We start from the raw sequence: 24,908 nt of genomic DNA, 5'->3' as shown, positions 1-24,908 counted from the left end.
CTTTTCTTGCATTCTCTACTAAAAGCACTTTCACTTCCTTGAGTACGTCAACCGCAGCAAGCAGGGTCATTCACCCGGTGTCCGATCTCACGCTTGCAGATACGTGCACATTCACAGCCGTGGGTTCGATTCTATGCTCGGCTGTAAGGCAAATGAATCATAGGTGTGGTACATGAAATCCCCGTGACCTGTGGAAAGTCCTACATGGTGCAAACCGGGCGATGCATAACGACCGTCTTGGGGATCATAAGAAAAAGTTAGATGTTGACAGGTGCAAGTGCGAGGCACGATTTGAAAGATCGAGGATCCTAGGCAGAAGCAAGATTCAAAAGGCGCGGGTTGTGTTAGAGGCGTATACTGTATAAAGAAAAAGGCAAGTCAGAGCGTAAGCGATGCATCAACGAACTTGTATGAGGCCGATTTCGATTTTCTGTGCAAACAGGATACGGTGGTTTGATAAGTTTCGGCTACTGCGAACCACGAAGTCGTGAGTGTGGGCGTGGCTGGCGTTTATAACTGCATGTGTTCCCATGAGGTAATAAACAGTTGGAAGTTGGTACCTGTGCTTGTCATCCTGTCTTTTTGCGTGTTAATGCAGCGCCCTGTTTTACAAGTTAACATGCAGAACCAACTAGCCCGCGGGCTAGTTGGTTCTGCATGCTATGTTGCCGCGGCAACATACCTTACTGAGGTTAGCTCCGCTTGCGGACTAGCCAAGCTGTAAGGTGATAAAAATGTATTTGGCGTGGTTAGGCCAAATGCCAATTAGGCGCGCTGGCACTTTGGTTTCATGTCGAGGCTCGGTTTTCAAGGTCAAGAGTCGTCAAAGGGCGATGAAATCGTGGAGTGGGGGCCTTCATGCCAGCGCAATAAAATGGAGGGGACACTATAGACACCCTATTTTGCTGGCGTGTTTTCCTTCGTCTCGACGCTGCTTCAGTTTCGGTTTCATCAACCGAACGATGGCTGTGACGTATAGTTGAATTTGAGGTTATGTGAGGCATGAAAAAAGGGGAGTATAACTGCTCATGCGTCGTTTGATGTAATTCTAGCTCTCGAAGCAGGCCGATTTAAGTGCTGCACTGAGTTAAAACTACGCATCAACGTTTATATTGCAGTTCTTCAGTGGCGACCCTAAGTTCAACTACACATCACAATTACCGGTCGGTTGCTGAAACGAAACATCATGAGAGAAGAAATGCAATTATAAATTATGTAGCGGTCGCAGGCGAATACCACGCGGTGATCCACGTATTCTAATGTCTAAGGCATCATCTGAAGAAAACAAACGATATGAAATTAGGTGTCTATAATCCTTCAACCTATATATGCCTACACTTCTTTAATTTGAAAAAATTGAAAAATGTTTCGATATAAAATGTTGATTTCACTTCACAATTCAGAGTTATCCTTTTATTAGTTGAAATATCTTTCTCAACCGACTTTTGAGCCATCCCACAATGTCAGATTATTGGAAAATTCGCTAGCTGTTACGTGTGTAAAGCTTCGAACATTTTACATCGACTTTAAAATCGCATTTCCCGTCCCGCGCGGTGGTTTCCTTATGACAATGCGTAAACAATATTTGTTTTTCTTGCAGAATTGCAATGTAGTCCACAGGATCGAACTTCAAAAATGGCGCCTAGAGAAGACCGGCCGATCTTTCTGAGCGCGCACAACACAACCCTTGCACGCTAGCGCGCGCAAGCTTTTACACGACGAACGTCTAGAGTTACTGCGGAAAAAAAAAACAACGATTTACTACCTGTAGGATGCCAGGCATATATGGGTTAAGCTCCGCCTCAAGGGTAACACGCGATAGCATTAATGGGGTAACGCCCATATATGCGGAATCGGTCATTCTTTCTTTATATCTATAGATAGCTGGGAATCCTTGGGAGCCGGGGATTACGAAATTTGAGGAACTCTTCACTACGACGTCTCTCATAGCCTGAGTCGCCTTGGGACGTTAAACCCCACAAACCGAAAGGAAACATCCGCGGACGTTTGGATTTGGTCTTCACGTTTGCTGAGCACACCGATGTAAATACTTTGAAGCTCCCGTAGCTAACGCCCTTAAGTCGAGCACTGAGGCAATGTTGGCGGATAAGTTTTTGAGGACACTGGCGGTCTAGGACCCGTTATGTTGCGTTTTAAGAATTGTTTCCTTGCCGGGCCACTCTTAGGCAATCTCTTCCGGTTCTTTCTTGCAGGTGACAAGAGACAGATGTGTCGTATATTTTCTGTGGTTTAGAGGGAATAGAAATTCCTTCGGAAACGCGTTGTTATACGCTGATGCCTCAGCGGCGAAGGGACTACCTTCCTCTTCCGATGTTATACATTAAAGTAAAAACTTTTGCTGAATTACATTTTGTACGTTTCGCAATTGCATCACATTGAAATAAATGTTATTTATAACCATCCCTCATTTTTGCACTGCGTTTTGACCACAGGGGACTCGCTGGGAAAAGGCTGGGGAGAAAGGGGGGGGGGGGGGGGTTGCTGCGATGAAACTTGGCTCCTTCTAATGGCGAAACTGCGCACGCCTAGCTATGTTCAAATGACGCTGGCAGTCCGGCGATGGCTTGCTTGGCCGGGTACTCGGAGCGCAGCAAGGTCTCTCGAGCCTTCCAAATGATAAAATGCTCCAGGCCTCGCGGGGGAGGGTCCGCGGGGCAGATGAAAAGGATATGGTCGAGGGTGGCCTTGGGGTGGTGGCAGAGGGTACAGGAGAGGTTTGGGTGGACTTGGTGATTATACGCGAGCATATGTTGGGGAGAGTAGGGTGTGCGTTTGGAGGCGCCTCCAAAGCGTCTGACGATAATGTCGAGGGAGGGATGGGTTGACCTGGGGACCTGTTCGGGGGACCTGGAGCAGTGTGGGATCCGTGGCTGGTATGCGGATAGCGACAGTGTGTAGGATATGTCTGCCGGTGGTGGTTTTCGCGAGTGGTATACGTATTGTGTCTGCTGGTGGGCCTCGATAACCTCCCTAGCTATCGTATTTTATAGGCCCAGTTGCTGGAGTTTCTCGGTTAAGCGATGCGCCACTGCCCTGCGCTGGCAGGTTCTGCCACCGGCGGGGCTTGTGCGACCCAGGTTGCTCTTCCCGAGCAATGTCTCACTACTAATCATTAATTGAATAGACACCTGCTACGGTGGAGACTTTGCTCACAATCTGTTGGGCAGGTTGTGATGACGTCACAATGTCATGTGACCAATGTGGACCACGGCTGATTGGGCCTTCGTGCTTGCGCGCTAAAAGTTAACGATCACCTGAGCGCAGCCGAGAGGAAAATAAGTCATGCTGCTTTCTCGATCCCCGCCGCCTGTGGCGTATTTCCACTCCTGGAACCAGTGAAACGTTCGGCCATGGCGCCGAGTGGCCCAGAAACTGCGCAGTGTTGCCTGCTAGCGCGCGTCGGCGCCGCTAGTGTCACTGCCTGAGATGCGTGCTGTGCTGGACAGGATTTGCAATAGACCGCCTGGTGGTCAAACGCGATACCAAAGCCACACTGCAGTGAGCGTGGTACCTCGAAGTATACAGTGCTAACACATTTGCTGCATCTTTGCGACTTGGACTGAACAAACAACGCTCCCGCTTCTGGTTGCCAAGGTGCTGGCCAATAAGGTTTTGCTCTTTTTAAACGACGGTTAATTATTGTCTGGCGGTGATTTCGGCTTCCATCCCCAAGCCAGGGAAAATTTTAGAGCATTAATTTTTTTGCCTAACTACAGCAATTTAATGCAACTGACATGAAATCCCGGGAGGTCTTTCTCCAGAATGCGAGACAATTCAAGTTAAGTCAACGCAAGCTGTGCAAATAAGCAGTGTGTATATACCTTTTCTCTTTCCAACGTGGCGTGAAAATAACAGCGACACCCACCCCATGCGAGCATCCTGGAACGCATGACACGTACCATGGGCCTTTTCTCACTGGCCAACAGGCGAACGCGGCAGATGCGGCTGCTACGACGTCAACGCTGTATACTGTGAACAGAGCCCTGCGTACAGGTAAGCCCTGCGTACTGTGTAAAGTTGGAATGCGCAGATTCTGGTTCAGGCACACATTCTTGGAAACGTCAAATTTACGTTATTCGCCGCCCCCTAACCCTTGGTATAAAACCTGCCCCACACTGCTTCATCTAGCGGATGTGTGCAAGTGAAAGTTCAGTGTACGATGTTCCTTGGAGAAAAATCCTTGCGGCTGATGGGAGCCTGAGTAGGGATGCAAAACTATCGGGAAATTTACTATCGATAGTTTTTTGGAAGCTATCGATAGTGTAAAAAACTATCGACAGTGCTACTATCGATATACTATTGTTAGTACTATCGATAGTGAGACTATCGATAGTAAGACTGTCAATAGTAAGACTATCAATAGTAACACTATCGGTATTCTGCATTTGTTGCCCAGCGATGTTGCCAAAACATTTGCGATACCTTGTTGGTTTCACGGTTTTATGAGGCTTAATGCCCCAAAAGAGACTCAGGCTATGAGGGGTGCGTCGCGCAGTTCTGCGAATGATTTCGACCAGCTGTAGTTCCTTAACGCGCACTGGCGTTGCACAGTACACAGGCCCCTAGAGGGCCTTCCGCCTCCATCGCAATAGAGCCGCCGTGGCCAGAATCGAACCAGCGTCTTTCTAATCAGCAGCCATGTACCAGAACCCTCTGCCACCGCAGCACATTTGCGGCAATTGACGGTCAGCAATACTCAATTCATGCATTTAATAAACATATCATAGACGGATGAAACATTTACTTCTGCAGAAAAAGTCCCGGAGTAAGTTCATCATTGCAAGTATACTCAAAAGTAAACCACTGCACCATATACCAAGAGATTTATTTGTTGATTTTTTATTTCGAAACCATAAAATGGCGGCGCTCGGTTCAGCGAGAGAGGAATGGCGCGCACGCGTAGTCAGGGCATTTCCGGCGCTTGCTCGCGGCTCTCGGGCCCCCGCAGCGTGTTATATTGTGTTTGTGTATTGCCGCCCATTGAAGAAAGGTTTGAACCGCGCCCGGCGCGCAGCCATCCGACGCCTCCTTCCTGACGTCGCGCTACCGATTACTGAAGCTGGAGACTGCGGCGTGTGAACGGCACGGAGACTGCTCTTGGCAAGTATACACGCATGGCTTGATGCATAACGGAAAAAAATATTTGTTTATTGAACTGTCGCACCGTCGCTGATGCACACTTGTCTAGAAGATGCGCGGCCATATCCGACCTTGTGCAAATGTATGGCGATGCTTATCAAGCATTTCGTCGGTGATGATGTTGTAAGCGTAGCAGTGGTTCAACCTCGCAAGTATTTCCAATGCAACAGCAATTAAGAAGGGCACCTTGATACTCCAGCTAGGTAATAGTTAAATATAAGCAAAAAATCACAGATCACGGGAAGCAGTTCTACACAAATATATTTATTTTTGTACCACATCCTAACGAAGGCACTCGATGGCATGGCGAAGAGTTCAACAAGACCACGCAAGAATAAGAACGAGCGTTAATTGCTGTGGCTCATGATAGCATGGCACATGCACTGTGAAAGCCTAGTGCATTTTTCTTCTACACGCCGAGCTGTATAGAAGTTAACGAATTTTAAAGATAACTGTCGGGGGTTGTGAGAGCTTGCTAGAGTTAAAACAAAATGACTACCACTTTAAATGGAGACGCAAAAGAGGGACAATTCAGTTTAAAAGGTAGCTCGGACAGTTCGAAAGTATTATCGATAGTGCTGTCGATATGACTATCGATATTACTATCGGTAGTGCTATCGATACTACTATCTATACCATAATCGCTAGTTTTTTTTTTATCATCGATAGTCCGATAGTGACACAACTATCGATGGTATCGATAGTACTACCGATCTCAGTCTGCCTGAGACAGCGCGAGCAGGCGTCCAGCGTCGTCCTAATCTCCTCACATCTGTCGCGGCTATTACTATGTGTCAGTCATTAATCAATCGCTTCTTGACAGCTGTACATAACAGAAAACTATGACAACTTCTGAGGGCCAGGCGCCATTTGGTGTTTTGCCAAAAGCAAGGCTCCGCAACATTTCGGCGGCAGGCCACCTATTGGGATTTTACTCCTCTTAATTGGAAACTTGCTTCATCTTCATATCTTACCGTCGGCGCACTGAAATCTGTCGTGCGGTTAACGTGTTGTTATTCGTATACAGCGAAGCAGATACGCACTATTATGCACGACTGCCAAGCGAGCTTTCTTTAGAACGGCGGACAAACGCCCCAGACTTCGGCACTGAGGCTACACTCGTTCAGTCCGGGGTTTTACCACGGAAACGGCTGAAGTGCGCAAATGGTTCTCCTAATGAGGTGCATGGGCAACACCGGTAATCGACACGCCGCGGGCAAAAATGAGAAAGTTGCTGCACTCGGGCCCGCTTCCATCGAGATATGTTGGAACAGCTGCCGCAGGGCGCATGTCTTTGTGTACACAAGGACGCGGATGAAAGGTGCCCTGCATATATCCCGCCTGCATGTGCGAATGTACGCGAACCCAGATCGGCTGAGGTCGTTGACTCCGGAAGCTGACGACCAGCATCGATGCCACCCCAAATGCACTACGAGACGCCATAAAGCTGGAGGTCTCTCCGGCGCTGCCTGCCAGTGTGGGCGTTGGCAGCGGCGAAGCGCCATGGCAACTTGGAGCAGCACCGTCATCGTCTTGTCCCTGGTCTTCATTCAGCAGTGCCGTTCGTACAACTCCCACGTCACTCCTTTAAACGTGTAGTAATACCGACATTGGGTTCCCGATTACTAGCAAAGCAGCTTGCCATTTCGGGTTCAGTGGGAAAAAGGAAGCCTTGAGCATCAACGGAAGGAGGTCGCACTGTTAACAATGCTGATCCTGTACTGCGATCACTTGAACACTCGGTATTATATTATTGGCTCAGTCAAGCTTAACGTTCCAGCTTTCTTCAAGGAAAATAATCACGGATTTCTTCGCAGATCGGTTTAAAAGCATTGGAAAGTTAGCCTCGGAATGAAGAGTATCACTCGCGTTGCACGTATCACACGGGAGATGGCAAGGTTCAGCAGCTTTATCTTTCAGATGACCGACTTCGGCGAGTAATGATTCCAGCTAGTCGCAACTCAGGTGCTTCAGTTTTCGATGGCAGATGCCGCGGCTAGCAACATCTTTTCCTTCCATTGTTATTCAACAACGATTAATGATAATTTCTGGCTGTAAAGCTGAGAAACTCTACGAGCTTGCAGTTGGCATTGCTGTTTGCGAAAAAAGTTCGCCTACGCCGCCAATTTTTTTATATTATAGCGAATATTACCGTAGCATGAAGGTGCGGTTCCTCATTCCGAAGCGCTGAGGATAGGCGTCCACGAGGCGCTTGTTCAGCCGCTGTCACCTAACGAATATTTTCCGCCTTGCATATGCGTGCACTCGTTGATGATGTTGTGCTATGAAGCAACACATGGGCTATGAGGGACGCCGTAATGTTCGGCTCCGGGTTAATTTACACCACCTTGAATTCACTCGCACAACAAAGGGGCGTCTTGCCCCTGTCGAAATGCGGCTGCCGCGGCCTGAATTCGATTCCGTGACCTTGGGAGCCGAACGCCAAAGCAATCGTCCCTCTTTGAAGAGAGAGCAGGGCAAATTTCACCGCTAAAGCCCCTGTCTCAGTGGAAGCAACAGCCAATAGGCTGTCGTCGTTTACCACCGCAGGCGGCGCCACCGAGAGCGAGATGTTGGCCAACTTCCGGCGCTGCCAGCGTGTGTGCAACCGCGTGCTGAGCAACACCAGCCTTCTGGGTGTCGTGGTGGGTGTGGGCGAGAACCTGCAGAACGCGACGCAGACCGTGGGTACCGGCATCCGCGGGGGCATCCAGGGCGTGGCCACGGGCGTCCGCCAGGGCACTGCGGCCGTCGTCGAGAACGTCCGCAAGAACATACAGGTACAGGTACTTCCTTCTCCAACTATTTCTTCTAGGGCGAGAAGGCCGAGTTCGCTGCCATTATTTGGTTTTCTAGCTGTGCGGGTGACGGCGTTAGAGGTGTAGCGTTCGTGAGGCAGCGTGCGTCTGTGTGCATCTTCTTTCGTGAGAACGCGGTTTCTCTGTTCTGCAGTCATGTCTGAAGAATCGAACCAGCTAGGCCCCAGAGCTTGTCCAACTGCGATAACGTATGAAGGTTTTCCGCTGTTCGAGTGAGGTTATCCTGCTTCTGCCACAGTATGATGTTGATGTGCCATTCTTATTAGGGTCGTATTTCACTTCCCGCTTTTTTGCGCTCCAGATTCGAGCAGTGTTTCGTTCTAGTGACATCCACTGCAAACGTAAGTATAGTAAGAGCTAACGCTCTTAAAAATCATCGCCATGGAGGTAATGGTGTATGCTCGCGACGTCACCATACAAGAAATTGCATGATGTTAATCCATTGTTCTTTCGACGTGCGTGTGTCATTGCTTGTCGTGCTTGCTACGGACAGCATTGCTCTACTTCTTATTCTTTTAAGCCCCCCTTCAATGATCCCTCTCCCCCCAGTGCAGGGTAGCCAACCGGAACATTCTTCTGGTTAACCTCCCTGCCTGTCTTCCACCACGTCTCTCTTTCTCTCACTAATTGAATCATTTTGCAGAAGTTGTGTAGATCTAAAATTTTTAAGGATCAGAACAGGAGGAGAGAGAAAAGGATAGTGGGGAGACGAGATTGAAAATTTCGCTGCTATAGTAGAGCTGCTGCTGGCCAAGGTCAGGGCTAACTGGACCTTCTGCAGTGGGAGAGGCCTTTGCTCTGGAGGGGATAAAATCTGGTCGCTAAGGTGAACGTTGAGCTGACGACAAAAATACGCGCAACTCTGAACGCTCTCGCCTTCTGGCCGGCACCCGGCGACGTACGCAGGCCGTGAGGAACGGGATACGGCCCTCCAGGTACCCGGAGGACGACTACAAGGATAGCGGTCCGGCTCTGCCGGAGTCCGAGGATCAGCTGTACGTGGTGCCGGCTCCGTGACGCCAGCACCGCCGCCAGCAGGAGGACATTGCCAGGCGGCCGAGCGTAGTGCTTGCGTCTTCGAACAAACCACGGCTCACCTCACCATTCACACAGTTCATCCTCGCCTCCGTACACAATGCACAATCATCATATAGAGAAGGTCACACCCGCTTATCGCCTCATGGCACTAAACTGTTCGTACTGCTAGGCATTAAGTAAGCACACCAATTAGAGCAGGCATCGCTGCTGAACGCGCTCACTGCTTCTTTAGAGTGTTGGCTCTTATTAGCTCGTCCCTCAGTTTCGCGCCGTCGTCGGCATCCGCAACGCCGCATGTCTCAAAAAGTGAAGGTTCAATTTTTTTTTTTATGATACAGGAGAGGAAAAGTGGGGCAGGCAGAGCGAGTGGGCCGACAGTTGGCCCAGTGGCTTGGTCGTCCGCCTCGGCTGCGAGAGAGGCGCCATGCAGGCTTTCTTAGCGGTGGGCACTTGGAAGAGGCTCCGCAAACCCCTGCGCCATTCCAGAGAAAAACGCAGTTTCGAACACCTAAGCCTGCAAAATTGGTTCGTGTTGACGTGTATAAACGGGGGTTGAAGTTCGTTCACTCCAACCAGCGTGTCTAAACAGAATGTACGGGTCAGCTAACTGTCACTGCTGTAACCGATCTTTCGAAAGAAGCTCACTTTAGAGTGTCATTGCAGTCCTGTGCACGTCTGGATTCACCTCCGGCTGTCTGAATTTACAAGAAAAAAAAAGGGGAGAGAACATGTCTGGGAGATACTCTGCTGCCACACCACAGCCGAAGCACTAACATTCGCGTTACGCACTCGTAACCGTCCCGTGAACTTTTTTTTCTGCCATCTCGCTGCATCGTCCGCTGAGTAAGAGCACATTAACGTGTCACAAGCTGTCATCGACCATTTCGCCAGTAGTGCTTATCTCTCGGGCTGCGAAAGTGACGACAGCAAGAGGGGAAGGGAAGACTGTGCTCAAGGCTGTCGTCACGGGATAAGTGCGCATGAACCTCTCGGTGCTTCCCCATCAGTGCAGAGATTTAGCCAGAAAGCTTAGCCACTTACAAACATCAGCATCTCCAACTCGGCTGCGTAAGATCCGAATCCAGGCACCCATGCGCATACTACATTCAATGAAATACAAAAAGAAACAATAGCGTTCGTTTATTAAACAGATTCTGACGCCACGTTTACAAATACAACATTGCGAGTGCGCTGAATCGTCACCGGTCCTTGTTTTGGAGTGTCCATGCTCCTATTAAAACTTTCGCTGTACATGTTATAAGTTCACGAATTTGCCGCATGGCATGCTTGAACAGCAAATAAAATATATATCCGGTTAGAAACGTCGATTGAATCTCACTTCATGTTTGGTTTGGTGTTCATTATGGCATGCACCAGCTTCCCGACGTAGTCCTTGGCCAAGTCGCACGATTTGTACGCCTTGGTGCAGCTCTGCCCGGTCCATCCTTACGCGAAAGATGCCAAGAACGAATCCTGCATCTCGGCTTCTCCCCTGAAAACGTTGGCAACGTAAAGAGTATGTAAGAAGGTTGTTGCTCTTTGCAACAAGGGTTGAAGCAGATGCCCAGACTTTTTGTTTAGGTCTCCTGATTAATCACCTCGGTTTTTTAATGTGCATCTCAAAGAAAATCTCAGTGCTGCATTTCGCCTGCATCGAAATGGCGCTGCCAAGGCCAGGAATCGAACCTGCAACCTCATGGTCAGTAGCAGAACGCCATAACTACTGAGCCACCGCGGCGAGCATGCGTATGGGCCGGTTGGCCATGTTGCCACAAAGTGGTCCAGGCGCCAATTTAAGCTTGTCTTGTGAAAAGTAGGTAAAAATGCTTTGTTCCTCATTAGAAGTCCAGGGTGCAGATCACAACGAATCGGTCTACCCGTTGAACCCCATCACCGCCCAGTTTTGCTGCGAACCTTGCGAGACTGGACGGCGAATAAATGCAGCCATATCGCCAAGCGAGAGGGAGCCGTGATTACCGCATGAATCCGGTGATGACGGACGTCTTGGAGCGGGCTCATATCGAGGGCGGTTTTGCAGAAGGACCTCTCGTGACACTCCAGAGCCTACGTCTTCTAGGCCGCCTTCAGCTTGTGGTAGGCCAAGATTTGGAAGAACTTTTCTTGCGGAGACCCGTACAGAGTTCTCGGCTCGTGCGGCATAGCGGTGTCGTTGCCTTGATCTACACTCTTAGCAATGTCCGAGTTAACGTCACGGACATAAGAAGCACACTCCGGCGGGCTTCTTAGAGCGCTGCTTAGAAGCGGCCACCAGCGAGAAAGTAAGCATCCCAACGCAGCGCTGCATGATGCGCGTCCTGTAAGCAGCCCTTCTGTCAACCCCCCCCCCCCCCCCCCCCCTCGATCCCACGGAGAGAGAGAACGCGGCATGGTTCCACAAGCCGTATACAAGTAAGGACGAATTAACAGCTTGAGAATGCGTCTCTTACACTAAGGCTATTCTGCGTGGCGATTCTCTATTGCTACTCTGGATGGTTATTGCGATGGGAATATTCTATTCTACGTTGCCTACTCTGGGCTTGGAAGTACCGATGTTGAGAAGGGCCTCCGTGCTTACGTACCGCACCGGAAGCGCAGTGAAGCTTCCCCGCCGCCGAGCACTGCAGCAGGACAAGTAGCCATCCTGCAGTGCTCCGTATACGCCTGCTACCATCGGCGCTCTTGGCTGTACATACGCAAGAGCCTCCCAAATTTCTCGGAAGTTGGCTTTGAAGTGGCATCGAGACGAACAATCGGACACACGCTGGCTTGTCGCTACTTTTGCAAGCACACACTGTGGGCAGCTGGTGGCAGTTTCCAGGCGGCGGTCCTGTCGGGCGTCTTGAACACGCGCTTGTGTAAACACACGCGGCGTTGCCAGTGGCTAACAGCGTTGGTCACTGCTGCAATTGAAACCTGAAGTGCGCACGCACGTTAAACTTGCGCAGCCATTCGCGTTATCTCAAATAGGTTCACGCAAATAAGCGGGATTGAGCGCGGGCGGGATTGTGTCAAGCCCGTGCGCATAGCTGGCGTTATTTTGTTTCATTATTCCCGCAGGCGCACAAGTGAGTGACTGGGCGACTCCAACATGGAGCCGCCCAACTCGAGATTTGTGTACAGACCATGTATGCGAAAGAAATTATGCGGGTTAGATGATTCTGCTCTCCTTGTGTCATACGTGCTAAGTGACGGCTGCACAAGAAGATGCATGGACGGGTGCGCGCCGCACACCTTTAGCATCATGGTTAGCATTCTGATTTCAGTCACGTGCCCTTCAAAGCGGCGTTGCAAATGGTACGCGCAGGGCGTCGTGTCGTTGCATTTACAAACGAAAGTGAAATAATTTCCCGCGCGCTATCGTATGATCAATGAGCGATATTTATGGGGCGCTCAACTATAAAGTTATCATACAATCCATATATGAAAGATGGCTGCGGGCGTTCTCAAGCAATCGTTCCTTCAAAATGGCTCGCGAGGTGAACTTCCACTCCTCGATCATAAACATAGACGAGCCGCCGCGGTGGCTGAGCGGTTACGGCGCTCGGCTGCCGGCCCGAAAGACGCGGGTTCGATCCTGGCCACGGCGGTAGAATTTCGATGGAGGCGAAATTCTAGAGGCCCGTGTACTGTGTGATGAAGCTGCACGTTAAAGAACCTCAGGTGGTCGAAATCTCCGGATCCCTTCACTACGGCGTCTCTCATAGCCTTAGTCGCTTTGGGACGTTAAACCCCCATAAACCAAACCATAAACATAAACGACATTTAACGCCAGTCTACTACGACTCTGCGTTGTCACCTCCGTAGATGTAAATAAAACGAGGCTAATGTGTGCGTGCATTTCCCGTTTTTAATGTGAAGGCATTCAATGGCTCATTGGTACGAAAACCCGACTAAGATACCAAACGGCCGGAACGGTGGAACGTTATCAAGAGCGGGAAGATAGGAATGTTAACCAGAAATGGTGAATACCAATACAGTCGCGATCAATTTGAAGGGGATCACTCGAGTAATGACCGAAACCAATAGCAGCGCCACATTACGTCATCACCTTCCGTGGCGAGAGAAACATCTTGTAGCTTCGCTCTCTTTTTTCGCTGTTCCATGAGCAGCTCTCACCCCCTTCTAGCAAGTTACAGTTTTTCGTTGTTTTTTTTTACGCATCAATGGGCAGCGGTGAGACGGCACGTGTCGTATTCTTCTGTATACTGTGGGAGTGGACGGAATCAATTGAAAGATTATCGTGCGAGTATCAACCTATGCTAGGAATAGCCGCCTTGCGCGGCATTTTTTTCACCTTTCAGGAATGAAATTACGCAAGCTTCCGTTGCCCTCAGGCACTTACATAAAGAGCGGGCTCTCTTCTTAGTAATGATAGTACCAGAAGTCTCATTTTTGTTTAATTTCTCCTTTGCACAGCAGACTGTCGCACCTATTAGCTGTGCGCGGTCAGTGCATGTTAAAGCTCCCCAGGTGTTCGAAATTATTTACGCAATAGGATATACGGGTCATCGGCAGAAAATTGCGGTGACGGCGGCAGCGTCCAGAAGAAAGCGGCACCGAAAACCGTTAAAGGTAGTGGATCATAAGAATGAAAAGGTGCTTTCACTATTCTCCTGCTTAGGTGGGCTCCTATACATCACAGCAACTGCACACCTGAATTTTTGGTAGCAAAATAGTGAAATCCGAAATCGGCCGCTATGCAGCTTGAAAAGCCGGCCAGTCGATGCTCGCGCGATCACCTTCAAATTGATCGCGACTGTACCTAATACTGCACCATCTACAAAAGAACAGAATTTAAATTGAATTGGAAAATAATTAGAATACTATACTAGCTAGGAAAAATTGAAATAGAATTGGAATTAAATTAGAATGAAATTGGAACAGAAGTGCAATGCTTTCCCATTCCTTGGCCGCTTCTTGCGACACAGTGGTACGACACTTAATGGTTCTTTTCCGTGCTTTAGTGCGAAATTATTATTCCTGGTGTACCAGTCCCGAGCAAGACTTGTCTTAGGCTCCGAACCCGAGCTTACTCTGGTAAGCTCCGGTTAGTTAGGGTTATAGTTATAGATTCGAGAAGCAATCAGCAAACTGAAATATGATGAGAGGCTAACCGAATTGGAGCAAACAAGGTGGGCAAAAAAGGCGCACAAGTATCTCTATAACACAAAATGAACGAACAGAACCCGAAGGCTAAGAACGAAGTACTTACACGTGAGAGATGAGGCTTAGCAAGTGTGAAAACGGAGGTAAAGGAGACAGAAACCTGTGGTAGGAAAGAATGCAGGGAAAATCAGTGCTATACAAAGAAAAAAGCGTTTATTTGATAACTCGCGGGGCAGTTCATTGCTTTTCGAAGCTAGGACAAGGGTTTTGATAACGAAAATGTACAGGTCCAAATTTGAAGTGGATATATTATGCGCTACCTGTGGAATTGACTGAAACGGAGACCACAGAGCACTTGGTTTTGAGGTGCGCAGAACTAAAGCGAGCTAGAATTTTAGCAGAACTTCGTCCCGCCCTCCCCGAGGAAACAGCGACACGGCGCTGGTACAGCTCGGATTTTCTGGGGAGGACGGGCGATTGGATGAGAAAAGCGTTGCATTGACGAAATGGAGGTTAGAAGATTAGTGGAGGAAGTCAAGGGAGGGGTAAATTTGAAGAGAAAAAGATAGTCAAATTAGACATTCTGAAAACGAAGTAAGGGGGAAAAAATAGCAAGGAGGGAATCATAGGCTAGGAGGCGCAAGCTGCCGCCCGACACGAGGAGAAAATCTAGATACCATCCACCAATCCGAGCGCGTCTGCGCTTGCGTGCGGCCTGGAGCAGCAGAAGCTCTGCTGTTCGTTTCGCTATGTGTCGGAGTAACCTTGTGCTTATCGTGTTTTCAGTGCGGTGGGCGTCGTTAGTGAAACTCCTCGGCCTTTATCAGTCGGCGTACAACAACTGTGGATTCCTAAGAACAGTCCGCAGTGCAGTTTTGTTGGTTTTAACTCTGACTGTGTCTGTGTGTGCGCCGAACACTTTCGTGAATGACTGCTGCGATGGTTTCACTCCGTGTTCGCATGTTTCCACGTGTCCATAGATTTGCAGCTTTTAGCACCAATCTTTATATTATTTTCGTCACATCAAACGTGCACCTGCCTAATTTCGCTGCATAAGATTCCAGCTAATCAGTAAATTTTGCTTCTTGGCGCTGCTTGAAACTAAAAGTTCGATGTACGTACGTACGAATACTTGAATGCCAGATGATTTTCGCCTGCACTGCATGATAGTTGTGAAAAGCAGCCGTGCTATGTAAACACTGTGAATTTGATAGGGGGCGCAAAAACAAAATCGACCGTGCTAGTTAGTTTGCCAACATGATACTTAACCACTGGCAATATCATATGCTTACAGGAAGCAGGAAAGAAATTACTTACCGGTAGCATGTCTGTTCAGGTGTCAGTTGCATATGTTTCTCGCGTGTCAGTACTAAGGCTTGAACTGTTTCTAGCTTAGTTTCGCGTGATGCAGTAAACAAATGCAGCCAAATTGATATTGTTTGAAATGCATGCATTGTACAGACACAAAATCGTAAGTTTTTAGCGTTACTTATATATCGTTCATGTTTGAAACAGCGCAAAGGACGGGAGACAAGGAAGGAGACACCACGAGCGCTGACTATCAACTGGTTTTATTCCAAGATAAATTTAATGAAATGATTGCAGAGAGGTCGGCCAGAAAGATATTCCAAGAAGCTCGGGAACATATATGGGCTTGACAAGATGAGAATAACAAATGAATACCAAAAGGTGCACAACGTGGCATGACAGAGGGAATGTCACGTGCCCAACCCGGCTGCTAAGAGGATCTCAAAGGGGAAGCCACAAAAAGCAACAAAAGTTTAAACTAGTAGCAACAAAAAATTCATAACAGTGTATAGGACAGCTAAAACCTAGTGGCAGGGCGCACGTCAGGAATCTGATGATTTAGAAATGTGATTTCCTTGGGAAACAGGGCGACAGACGGTGTGCTCCTTTGTGCTGTTCCAAACATGAACATCAGCCAACAAGCCCAATTCACAATTAACACTTGTGCAGTTTATATATCGTGCGGCCGATGTATTCAGTTCTCACTGTGGTATCTTTTTTTTCTGTTTTGTGTTCCACCGAAAGAAAAGTTGTATATTGTGTGCATTGTATTTGCGTACTCTGCAGCAACTTTTGTTCATTCAGCTGTTTAAAAATGTCTGGTCTTAATTGCTACACACCATTCCTTCCTCTGTAACACACTGATACTGCCACCCTGTGGCAGTAGTAGTGTGTGACAGGTACTTTTCTGTAGGTATGATTGTGGCATGTAATATTGTAATTTAAATGGTTGTGTATTCTATATTCAGCTATCTGCCTTCACTCTCTACCCTTTGCTTGAATGCAGTGCTTAGGAATTGCACATAGAAAATCAGAATCCTGGTGATATGGTGATGTTTGTTAGAACCGGTGATAAAAGGATGTGCCCTTGAAAAACCGTTTGTTTCCATGTGGGACCTGATATCATCGCTACAAGGGCTGCTTCCAAAGTGCAAACACGATGTTGGTACTTATATGCATCAGTGCAGACAAACATTTTGCCGTCTTTTCGTGCAGGAATGAAGGTCACCAGCTGGCCATGCCACTACTGTGACTTTGTGTGTCCTTCCAAGAATTACCTGATCCTGCACGAAGCATGCCACTTTGATGAACACCGAGACAGGTAACAAGAGGCACTTTGACAACAGTTCCTTTCATGCTGCCTACTCATAGCGTTGCAAGAAAGCAGTTTCAAGAGGTTTCACTGCTGAATAAATATCTGCTGCTTTCTGCAGTGCACCTGTCATGCGTTACATCACAAACTAAATCAGAATAAATCAATTAACGTTTATTTAATTTTATTTATGGTAATTACAAAAAATAGATACAGCATGGGACCCTATATAATTCTTGACTAGAGAGCATAATCCTTATGCTAAGCATAGTTAACCTGCAGTTCTTTGCACATCCATGCAGCTATTGGCCCAATGAATAGCCAGGACCTCACACATGTGAACAGAACTTTGCTATAATGAATTTAAATGTTATGAATTCTTTAAATTGCAGTACTACTATTAGTGGGTATCGCCTACAGCACGCTTAACACCAATGCTCGAGTGCACAACCTGCACTGACATTAGAGCTGCTGAGCGCTGTGCATCGGGTTTGAGACTATTCTGCACAGTGTGTTTGCAGCAGTTGGAGACAGCTGGTGCCCTGCTTTCACCCTAACATTGTCTCAGACCCAGCGGCCGACACTCAGCGATGCTAATGTCAGTGGAAGACACGCACTCGAGCGTTTGTGTTAAGCATTCCGCCAGCGGTACAATGGCTTTTCATTATAATTCATGTTTGGTTCTTTTAATTCTGGCTTCAGGCAATTTGAGCTAGTTTTGCAAGACCTGGCATGATAAAATTTTTGGAAGTGCACTCTGCTGAACGTTGTTTAAAAGTATATCTGATATGTGTGTTTCACTTTTGCCATTATACTTTCTGCTCTCATCCGTAGAGAAAGTTTGGCTTAGATAAGAAAAGCTCATCTATAGACTAGCCACAATTGGGTCTGGCTGAGTAACCTCCTACAACTAGCATTGTTTTATTCTGTAGTTAGTTTGGTAACTTATAGACATTTTTAATGCTAATATATTGACCTTGACCATTGAGAAGCATATGGGTCATCAAAAAGGTCATCAACAAGTGTAAAAAGCTGGTGGGCATCTAATGACATACCATAACAAAATCACTCAGGCTCACTCACAAGAGTTTGGTCAACCTACGGGCTCACCCGAAGTCACACTCGGAGGTACCCAGGCTTACCCGAACTCATGAACTCAAACTCATTTGGACTCATTCTGACCCTCGAGTCATCTGGGGTCAACCACTCATAATGACTCACAACTCATTATGACTCTTGGCTCATCTAACTCACTCACTCGTTTCGATCCGTAACTCATTTTGGCTCACTCACTCATCTGTGCTGACATGAGCATAGGAATGCGCTGCGTTATATGGGATTGAGGTGTGTAAAAGACATGCAACAAGGACCCTCCCCCCCAACCTCCTGTGCAGAGATGTGGTGAAACTTGGTCAAATCTTCTGACACATCCTCATGAAGCTCATTACCGCACCTGCATAAACTAGAGGGACAAAGTGTTGTCTTCGTTTCCATGGAATCCTCTTCTTTGGCTCCCCACAGACATCGAGAAGCCGCCTAGCCCTCAAGCATCCTTGGTCGCGGCAGAAAATCTTTCCTCCCTTCCGCTTTCAGCAAATGAGGCAAAAAAAAAAACTCAAAGCACACACCATTGTAGTACTCCTATGATATGCGGTGCAGCACCCCCCATTTATTTCTTATTCTGTATTTGTACATAGTGTATATTACCCCCTACCCTTATCCTTTCTTACTACCGCTCCCCCCTTTCTTTTCCCTCTCCCTGTCCTTTTATTCCCACTAGCCGCAGCTCAGGTGCTTCAGGTTTCGATGGCAGATGCCGCGGCTAGCATCATCTTTTCCTTCCATTGTTATTTTATTAATAAGTAGCCACTAATAACAACACCATTGTCGCGAAAATGCAGATAATGATCTGAATGTGAGGCAGGGCGAGTCCACTGGCCCACGTCTAGTGAAGAGCATATAGTAAAGGATAAATATGTGATAAACCTTCAGGGGGCTAGTATGGGGAGTGGTCCCACACACATCTTTGGCATTAGAATGCAGTAAAGAGTTGGCATATGCCAACTTCAGTTTGTTCTCGGTGTCTCTTTAAAGGATTATGGATGATTGAGCTTAATGGGGAGCACTCTCGTGTGGCATGTGCATCTCTTCAAAGGTTCGTTAATTATCTTGTCTGTAAACAGAGAAAACATTTTCTCACGTCTCCTCTCATATATTGCCTTCAGGTGAATTAGCAGTGAATAAATGAATTGAAATGGCGCAGTAGTTGCATTAGTACATGTGGTGAAGTGTGCTGTAGGTAATCATAGTTATGCCCCTATGTCATAATCACTGCAGTGTTATGTGCTGTCTTCGCTGTTCCCTTAAAGCACTAAAAGTGCAGGCATTTAACGAGTGTTGTGTGGTGTCTATCAGGCCCCTTCTGGGTTTGTGCTGCTACCTGGAAATCGTGAAATGTTGAAACAAGGAATGAAATGAGGTTTCTTACATAATCAAGAGTGACTTGGTTCCTTCCTCTCCCTTGTACAGAGTGAACAGGCAGCGCACTTGGCGCCAGAGGGGGGCGCTCGATCATTCGAACCTAGAGCGCCCGTACCAATGCACCGTGTGTGGCCAGGCCTTCAGCCAGAAGATGAATCTGGCAAGGCACATGCAGCGTCACACAGGCGAAAAGCCGTACCAGTGCCAGCTTTGCCCGATGCGTTTCAACCAGAAGTGCAACCTCGAACGACACGTGCGCTGCCACACGGGCGAGCGGCCCTTCCACTGCACTTTCTGCGCCAAGAGCTTCAACTCCAAGTCTAACCTGAGCCGCCATGAGACCTGCCACCTGGTGCGTGCCTCGCCTGAGATGGCTGCCCTTGCCAACTTCAGTGGCTGAAACCTGTGTACAACGTTCATCAGTGCATCGCTTCACATATTCGGACATTTTTTGTGAAGTACATTGAGTGGCACCATCTGTCACAAGGACAGCAAGTCGACTAGTTTTGTGCTGCCGTGCCACACAGCGTGATGCACTAAAACCTGTTGTAAGTGGCCATAGCAGTTGTGCACTGCAGAGCACGTGCTGAACAGTATCTACTCGTGAGCTTTGCCATGCATGCACGTTCCTCAGCATTGCATGGCACAGCAATACAGAGGTACTGCTCCACTGCAGTTATGATAGCTGGCAGCAGTTTCACGCCCAAGTTACTCTCTGCAAAAATTTTTCATACTGCATTTTTTTTGCCATATGTCACAGGCCTGTGAACGAATACTGCTACCTCCAGTTTATGTTCATATGAGTTGCAAACATTCTTTTTTGTTTTTTTCTGGATATATTATTGCTTGATATCACTGAAGGCTGCTTTTTCAACAGTGCTGGTCTGTAGGTCACTACCAGTCATAACGCTGGTAAGAACATGGAGGGTCCGAATATTGTGGGATTCATGTTGAGCTTTGAAGGTTGCATTGAGCAGCCATAATGCACCCAAATCTTGGCAGCATAGAGAGAGGGAATGTAGTGCTCTAAGACTCCATTCCAAATATTGTCTGCAGTCAATGCATTCACTGTGCTCTGGCTTAGCCTGTACAGTCGACAAAAATTTGCGGGATGCAGATTTGCGGAAAAATTTTTTTTGCAGTGCTATCAGGCATAGCAATTCAATAAAATGCATAGATGCATGAGGATATATATGCACGCTCCATCTGCTAGAAGAATACCATTTGACTAGCTAGCAAGGCGATGCAGAAATAAATTTTTTGTGCGTGTCCACATCTCGCAAACTTTTGTCAAGGACCGTACATGTTGTATGCTGCTGTTGCTCATGTAGGCTTGTGTGGCAGGCGTGAATAGATTCTTACGTGTCAGTGATACAGCTCTAACATTGTAAAGACGGGTAACTTCCGTCCACACAGCCTTGTGGGCTGACCTTGAAGTGTATTAAACGTCGTCAAAACAGGGAGATGCACCAGAGCCAACATAACCACTAGCACATAAGTTTGCTGCCACCACATGCACCAGCTGCTCTCTTCTTTCCTTTTCTCTGCCTTTCGTTTTTTTCACTTGTAAGATGAGCCTAGTCATATTCCCAGCCGCAGTAGCATGCACTCTCTCATGTACCGACTGTTGCAAAAGTCCACTGCGCTGTTCATCCGAATGCCGCGGTCGACTGTAAACTTTTGCAACAGATGGTACGTTGTTGTATACGTGGGAAAATGCTCGTCTTTGGAAGTATATACCCCAGTGTGGCGGCTATTTCGTTTTGTCTATACACTGTACTGTGAAATGCTGCTCAGTTTGCAATATCGCTGTTTTTCCGTGAGATAAAACAGATAGATGGTAATGCAAAGAGCAAATAATTTGTGACCAAAGCTGATGTGAGCAAAGCAAGACTGTTAAACTTGTTGCTTAGCTAAGGATTTTATGTTGGGCTGACATGTATACTGTTGGTCAGCTTGCTTCTGTAGCTACCTGTAAATAAGAACTGGTCAGTCAGTCAGTAATTTGGTTAAATTCGTTGCCATCCAGGTGAAGTCCTTCTGGCACCCTTGTCTAATGCAGAGCAGCCCTTTCATTTGGAAATTTAAAAATATGAGTGTACCGCGCCAGAAGTCGTCGGAGATGATACTGTAGCTTTGACTTCCAGTTAATGTTTTCTTCCATCTTCTTGGAGCTTTAGCTGAATGCGTACTTTTTATTACATTTATTAGGCAAAGTTTTCAAGAGTTCGTAAATGTTTTGCACTTTGTTTGAGAACATTTGCTACAACTTTATTGCTAATCGGTAACATCAGCAGCAAAAAAGTGCAGTGGGAAATTCCTGTTAAAAGGGATGAGCATAGCTTAGAAAGCTGTTTATCATTGCACATTGCTTGCCACTAAGGCTCATGAATATTGATCATGATTGTCAGGTCTTTAGCCAACTGTCTGAAGATGTTAACAGGAACTAAGAAACTGAGCGCAGAGTTCAAATGGGTACTCTATCACATTATTCTCCGAGCATGGCGGATTGAGCCTCAGTTAACTTGCCCTTACTGCTTAAAAGTATCCTTATATTGCGCACTCATACTTATGTGCAGTTTGTGTTTACAATAGTGCAAGCTAGCTGGTCACATTAGACAGTGTAGCCATGCTTTGCTGGCAGTTTGCTTTCAGCATTTAATTTTTATTAATTGTTCTCTGAAAATTGCTTGTGTTGTTTAAATAAGTAAATGATGTAAGATGAGTTTATATGTGAAAGGTAAGCTTGAGCAAGCACTAGACCTGTTGCTATGCAGCAGTTGGCGCTGGTCATATTTAGTCAGAGGTTGTTTTCAGTTTTGCTGTTTACCACATTGTTTACATTACAGAAATCTTTACGGGCAATGTGCAAAGCTTTGAGAGTTTATTCTGCATTTTTCTTTACAAGTTTGTTGTTTTTAGAATTTGTTTTACTTTGTTTTTGGTTATTTGCATTGCAGTTTGTGTCCAGATTTGATCACTGCTATTTGTGATTTGGTGCCAATCGTTACACATAGTGGAACAGGCCATGTGTTGCCACTTACATAATTTTTCATTTTTGCCATGGTATTACTTAAAAGAGAACGCACATGTTATTAATGGAGAAGAAGATAAGATCCTGCAAGTACTGTAGTTCGAACTTCGTTATGTTGTGAGCAGAAAGAAAAATAATATTCATATATTTGTAATATATTTTTCACTGTGCGGGTACCTGGAAATGAAGAGAAATAAAAGTGTGATGCCAAATGTATTTTGTGTTACCATCGACTAAAAGCATTGGTCTGCCACACTTGGTTACCAGTTGCTCACCTGGTATTAGATTGCAAAACATTTATTTCGCCAGAAGGCAAAATGCAGATCATCCGTGCTAGGTGGCTATCAGTCCATGGCTGACCTGAGTAGCCCATTCAGTGGCCCAGGCTTGAACACCCAGGTCTGAGCTGAGCAACACAGCCTCCCACTGCTCGAGAGTAGGAACTTGTATTAGAGATTCTGCTGGCGGCTCCGGTTTACAGTTCCACAATGTGTGACCGTAAGTGTTCTATTTTTTCACATAGTGTACATTCCGAGTCACAATCACCGGAATAGAATTTCGATATTTTGATAGTAAGGAGTCATGAAGGATCGTGTCTGTAGTCGCTTCCAGGTTGTCTCCTGCTCCTTGTGTAAGGTTTTGTCTGGAGGGGGGAAGATCCATAGTTTAAAATGATTAGCAATGTCGTGATATGATGCTAGGCCACCCTTCGAAAAACTCTCAGTAACTACGTCCCCTGTTCGGCTGACGAATACTTGAGCTTTGATGTGTGCTGCTTTGTTACTAAGGTTCGCTGAGTGAGCCAGGACCCATATCAACTCAATAATTTAAGTTTTTTGTTTGACTCAATTTGTTCATTGCTGCCCGAGAAATTCCGCCCCTTGCTTAATTGCTTATGGCAAATTTAGAGTCGCTTAGTATAGTATCAGTGTTGGTGTTAATGATGGCAAGGGTGATAGCCGCCTCTTCTGCTGTTTCTGAGGATCTTGTTTTAGTAGTGCCGCCGGAGGCTGTCAGTCTTGGGGGGGGGGGGGGGGGGGGTCTTACGTGTCCACCGCCACTAGTGCAAACGCTTCTTTCTCTGAGTATTCTGCAGCATCTACATATACCGCTTGTTCATGTTAGCTGTACATTCTGTGTAGTGCTTTTGCCCTAGCTTTCCTTCTCCTCTCGTGGTGAGGAAGATGCATAATCTTAGGTAGTGGCGTGACTATAGTATTGCCTGAGTGATGCGTTTAGGTATTTGTGTCTTCGTATTTAGTCTAGAAAAGAGACGCCAAGTATTTGAAAAATTACAGATCGATCAGCTTACTGTCCGTTGCCTACAAGGTATTTACAAAGGTAATCGCTTATAGAGTCAGGGCAACCCTTAGACTTTAGTCAACCAAATGATCAGGCAGGCTTTCGTGAAGGATATTACACAATAGATTCTATTCACACTATCAATCAGATGATAGAGAAATGCGCAGAATATAACCAACCCCTGTATGTAGCCTTCATTGATTATGAGAAAGCATTGGACTCAGTGGAAACCCCAGCTGTCATACAGGCATTGCGGAATCAGGGGTAGATGGGCCTTATGTCAAAATACTAGAAGATATATGTAGGAACTGCACAGCTAGCATAGTCCTCCATAAAGCCGGCTATAAAATTCTATTGAAGGGCGTCGGGCAAGGAGGCACTATCTCACCAATGCTGTTCACCGCATATTTACAGGAGGCATTCTGAGGCCTGAATTGGGAACAGTTGGGGATAAGAGTTAATGGAGAATACCTAAATAATCTGCGATTCACTGATTACATTGTGTTGCTGAGTCACTCAGGACATGAACTGTAAATCATGATCAGTGAGTTAGACAGGCAGAGCAGTACGGTGGGTCTAAGAATTAACATGCAGAAAACCAAAGTAATGTTCAACAGTCTAGCAAGGAAACAGCAGTTCACAATTGCCAACGAGGTGCTGGGAGTGGTAAAGGAATATGTCTACTTAGGGCAGGTATAGTGACCGCTGATCCGGATCGTGAGAGGGAAACAATTAGAAGGATAAGATTGGGGTGGAGCGCATATGGCAGGTTCTCTCAGATCATGAATGGCAAGTTACCAATATCCCTCAAGAGAAAAGTGTACAACAGTTGTATCTTACCGGTACTCACCTACGGGGCAGAAATGTGGAGGCTAACGAAAGGGTTCAGCTTAAGTTAAGGAAAGCACAGCGAGCCATGCAAAGAAAAATGATAGATGTAACGTTAAGAGATCGGAATCGGGCAGAGTGGGTGATTGAACAAATGCGGGTTAATGACATCCTAGTCGAAATCAAGAGGAAGGAAGGGGCTTGGGCAGGGCATGTTGTGCGAAGACAAGATAACCGCTGGTCCTTGAGGATAACGGTGTGGATTCCAAGAGAAGGAAAGCGTATAAAGTAGGGGGCGGCAGAAGGTTAGGTGGGGGTGAGATTAAGTTTGCAGGCATAGGGTGGACACAGCTGGCAAAGGACAGGGTTAATTGGAGAGACATGGGAGCTAAAGGCCTTTGACCTGCAGTGGGTGTAGTGAGGCTGAATGATGATGATGAGTTGCAGCATAACATCTTTGGTGGAAAGATTAGCCCTAAAGTATAGCATGGAGTTTGGAAGTAAATTATTGTCCTCGGCA

General features: G+C 46.9%; 2 protein-coding genes and 1 long non-coding RNA gene across 5 annotated transcripts; 2 read left to right on the top strand and 1 right to left on the bottom strand.

Moving 5' to 3' along the window:
• Window positions 1-5,888: 5,888 nt before the first annotated feature.
• LOC144129399 (uncharacterized) lies at window positions 5,889-10,484 on the top strand. Its single transcript, XM_077663520.1, has 2 exons — window positions 5,889-7,940; window positions 8,886-10,484. The coding sequence occupies exons 1-2, from the start codon at window positions 7,731-7,733 to the stop codon at window positions 8,994-8,996; spliced, it is 321 nt and encodes a 106-aa protein (XP_077519646.1). The 5' UTR covers window positions 5,889-7,730; the 3' UTR covers window positions 8,997-10,484.
• LOC144129400 (uncharacterized) lies at window positions 10,400-15,523 on the bottom strand. The gene is made up of 3 exons (XR_013313916.1): window positions 15,441-15,523; window positions 14,230-14,283; window positions 10,400-10,509 (listed from the first exon to the last, which is right to left on the bottom strand). It is a non-coding gene; the product is annotated as an uncharacterized LOC144129400 (long non-coding RNA).
• LOC144129397 (uncharacterized) lies at window positions 14,821-22,474 on the top strand. 3 transcript variants are annotated; one of them, XM_077663519.1, is made up of 3 exons: window positions 14,821-15,000; window positions 16,647-16,752; window positions 19,273-22,474. In XM_077663519.1, the coding sequence occupies exons 2-3, from the start codon at window positions 16,649-16,651 to the stop codon at window positions 19,622-19,624; spliced, it is 456 nt and encodes a 151-aa protein (XP_077519645.1). In that variant the 5' UTR covers window positions 14,821-15,000; window positions 16,647-16,648; the 3' UTR covers window positions 19,625-22,474. The 3 variants fall into 3 exon arrangements, with proteins under 3 accessions (XP_077519645.1, XP_077519644.1, XP_077519643.1); XM_077663518.1 differs by having other exon boundaries at window positions 14,821-15,077; XM_077663517.1 differs by having other exon boundaries at window positions 14,822-16,752.
• Window positions 22,475-24,908: the final 2,434 nt, after the last annotated feature.

This window comes from Amblyomma americanum, chromosome 4 (assembly GCF_052857255.1).
Source record: "Amblyomma americanum isolate KBUSLIRL-KWMA chromosome 4, ASM5285725v1, whole genome shotgun sequence".
Taxonomy (NCBI): domain Eukaryota; kingdom Metazoa; phylum Arthropoda; class Arachnida; order Ixodida; family Ixodidae; genus Amblyomma; species Amblyomma americanum.
Note: the sequence above shows the minus strand (reverse complement) of the source record. Positions and strands in the feature narration are given on the sequence as shown.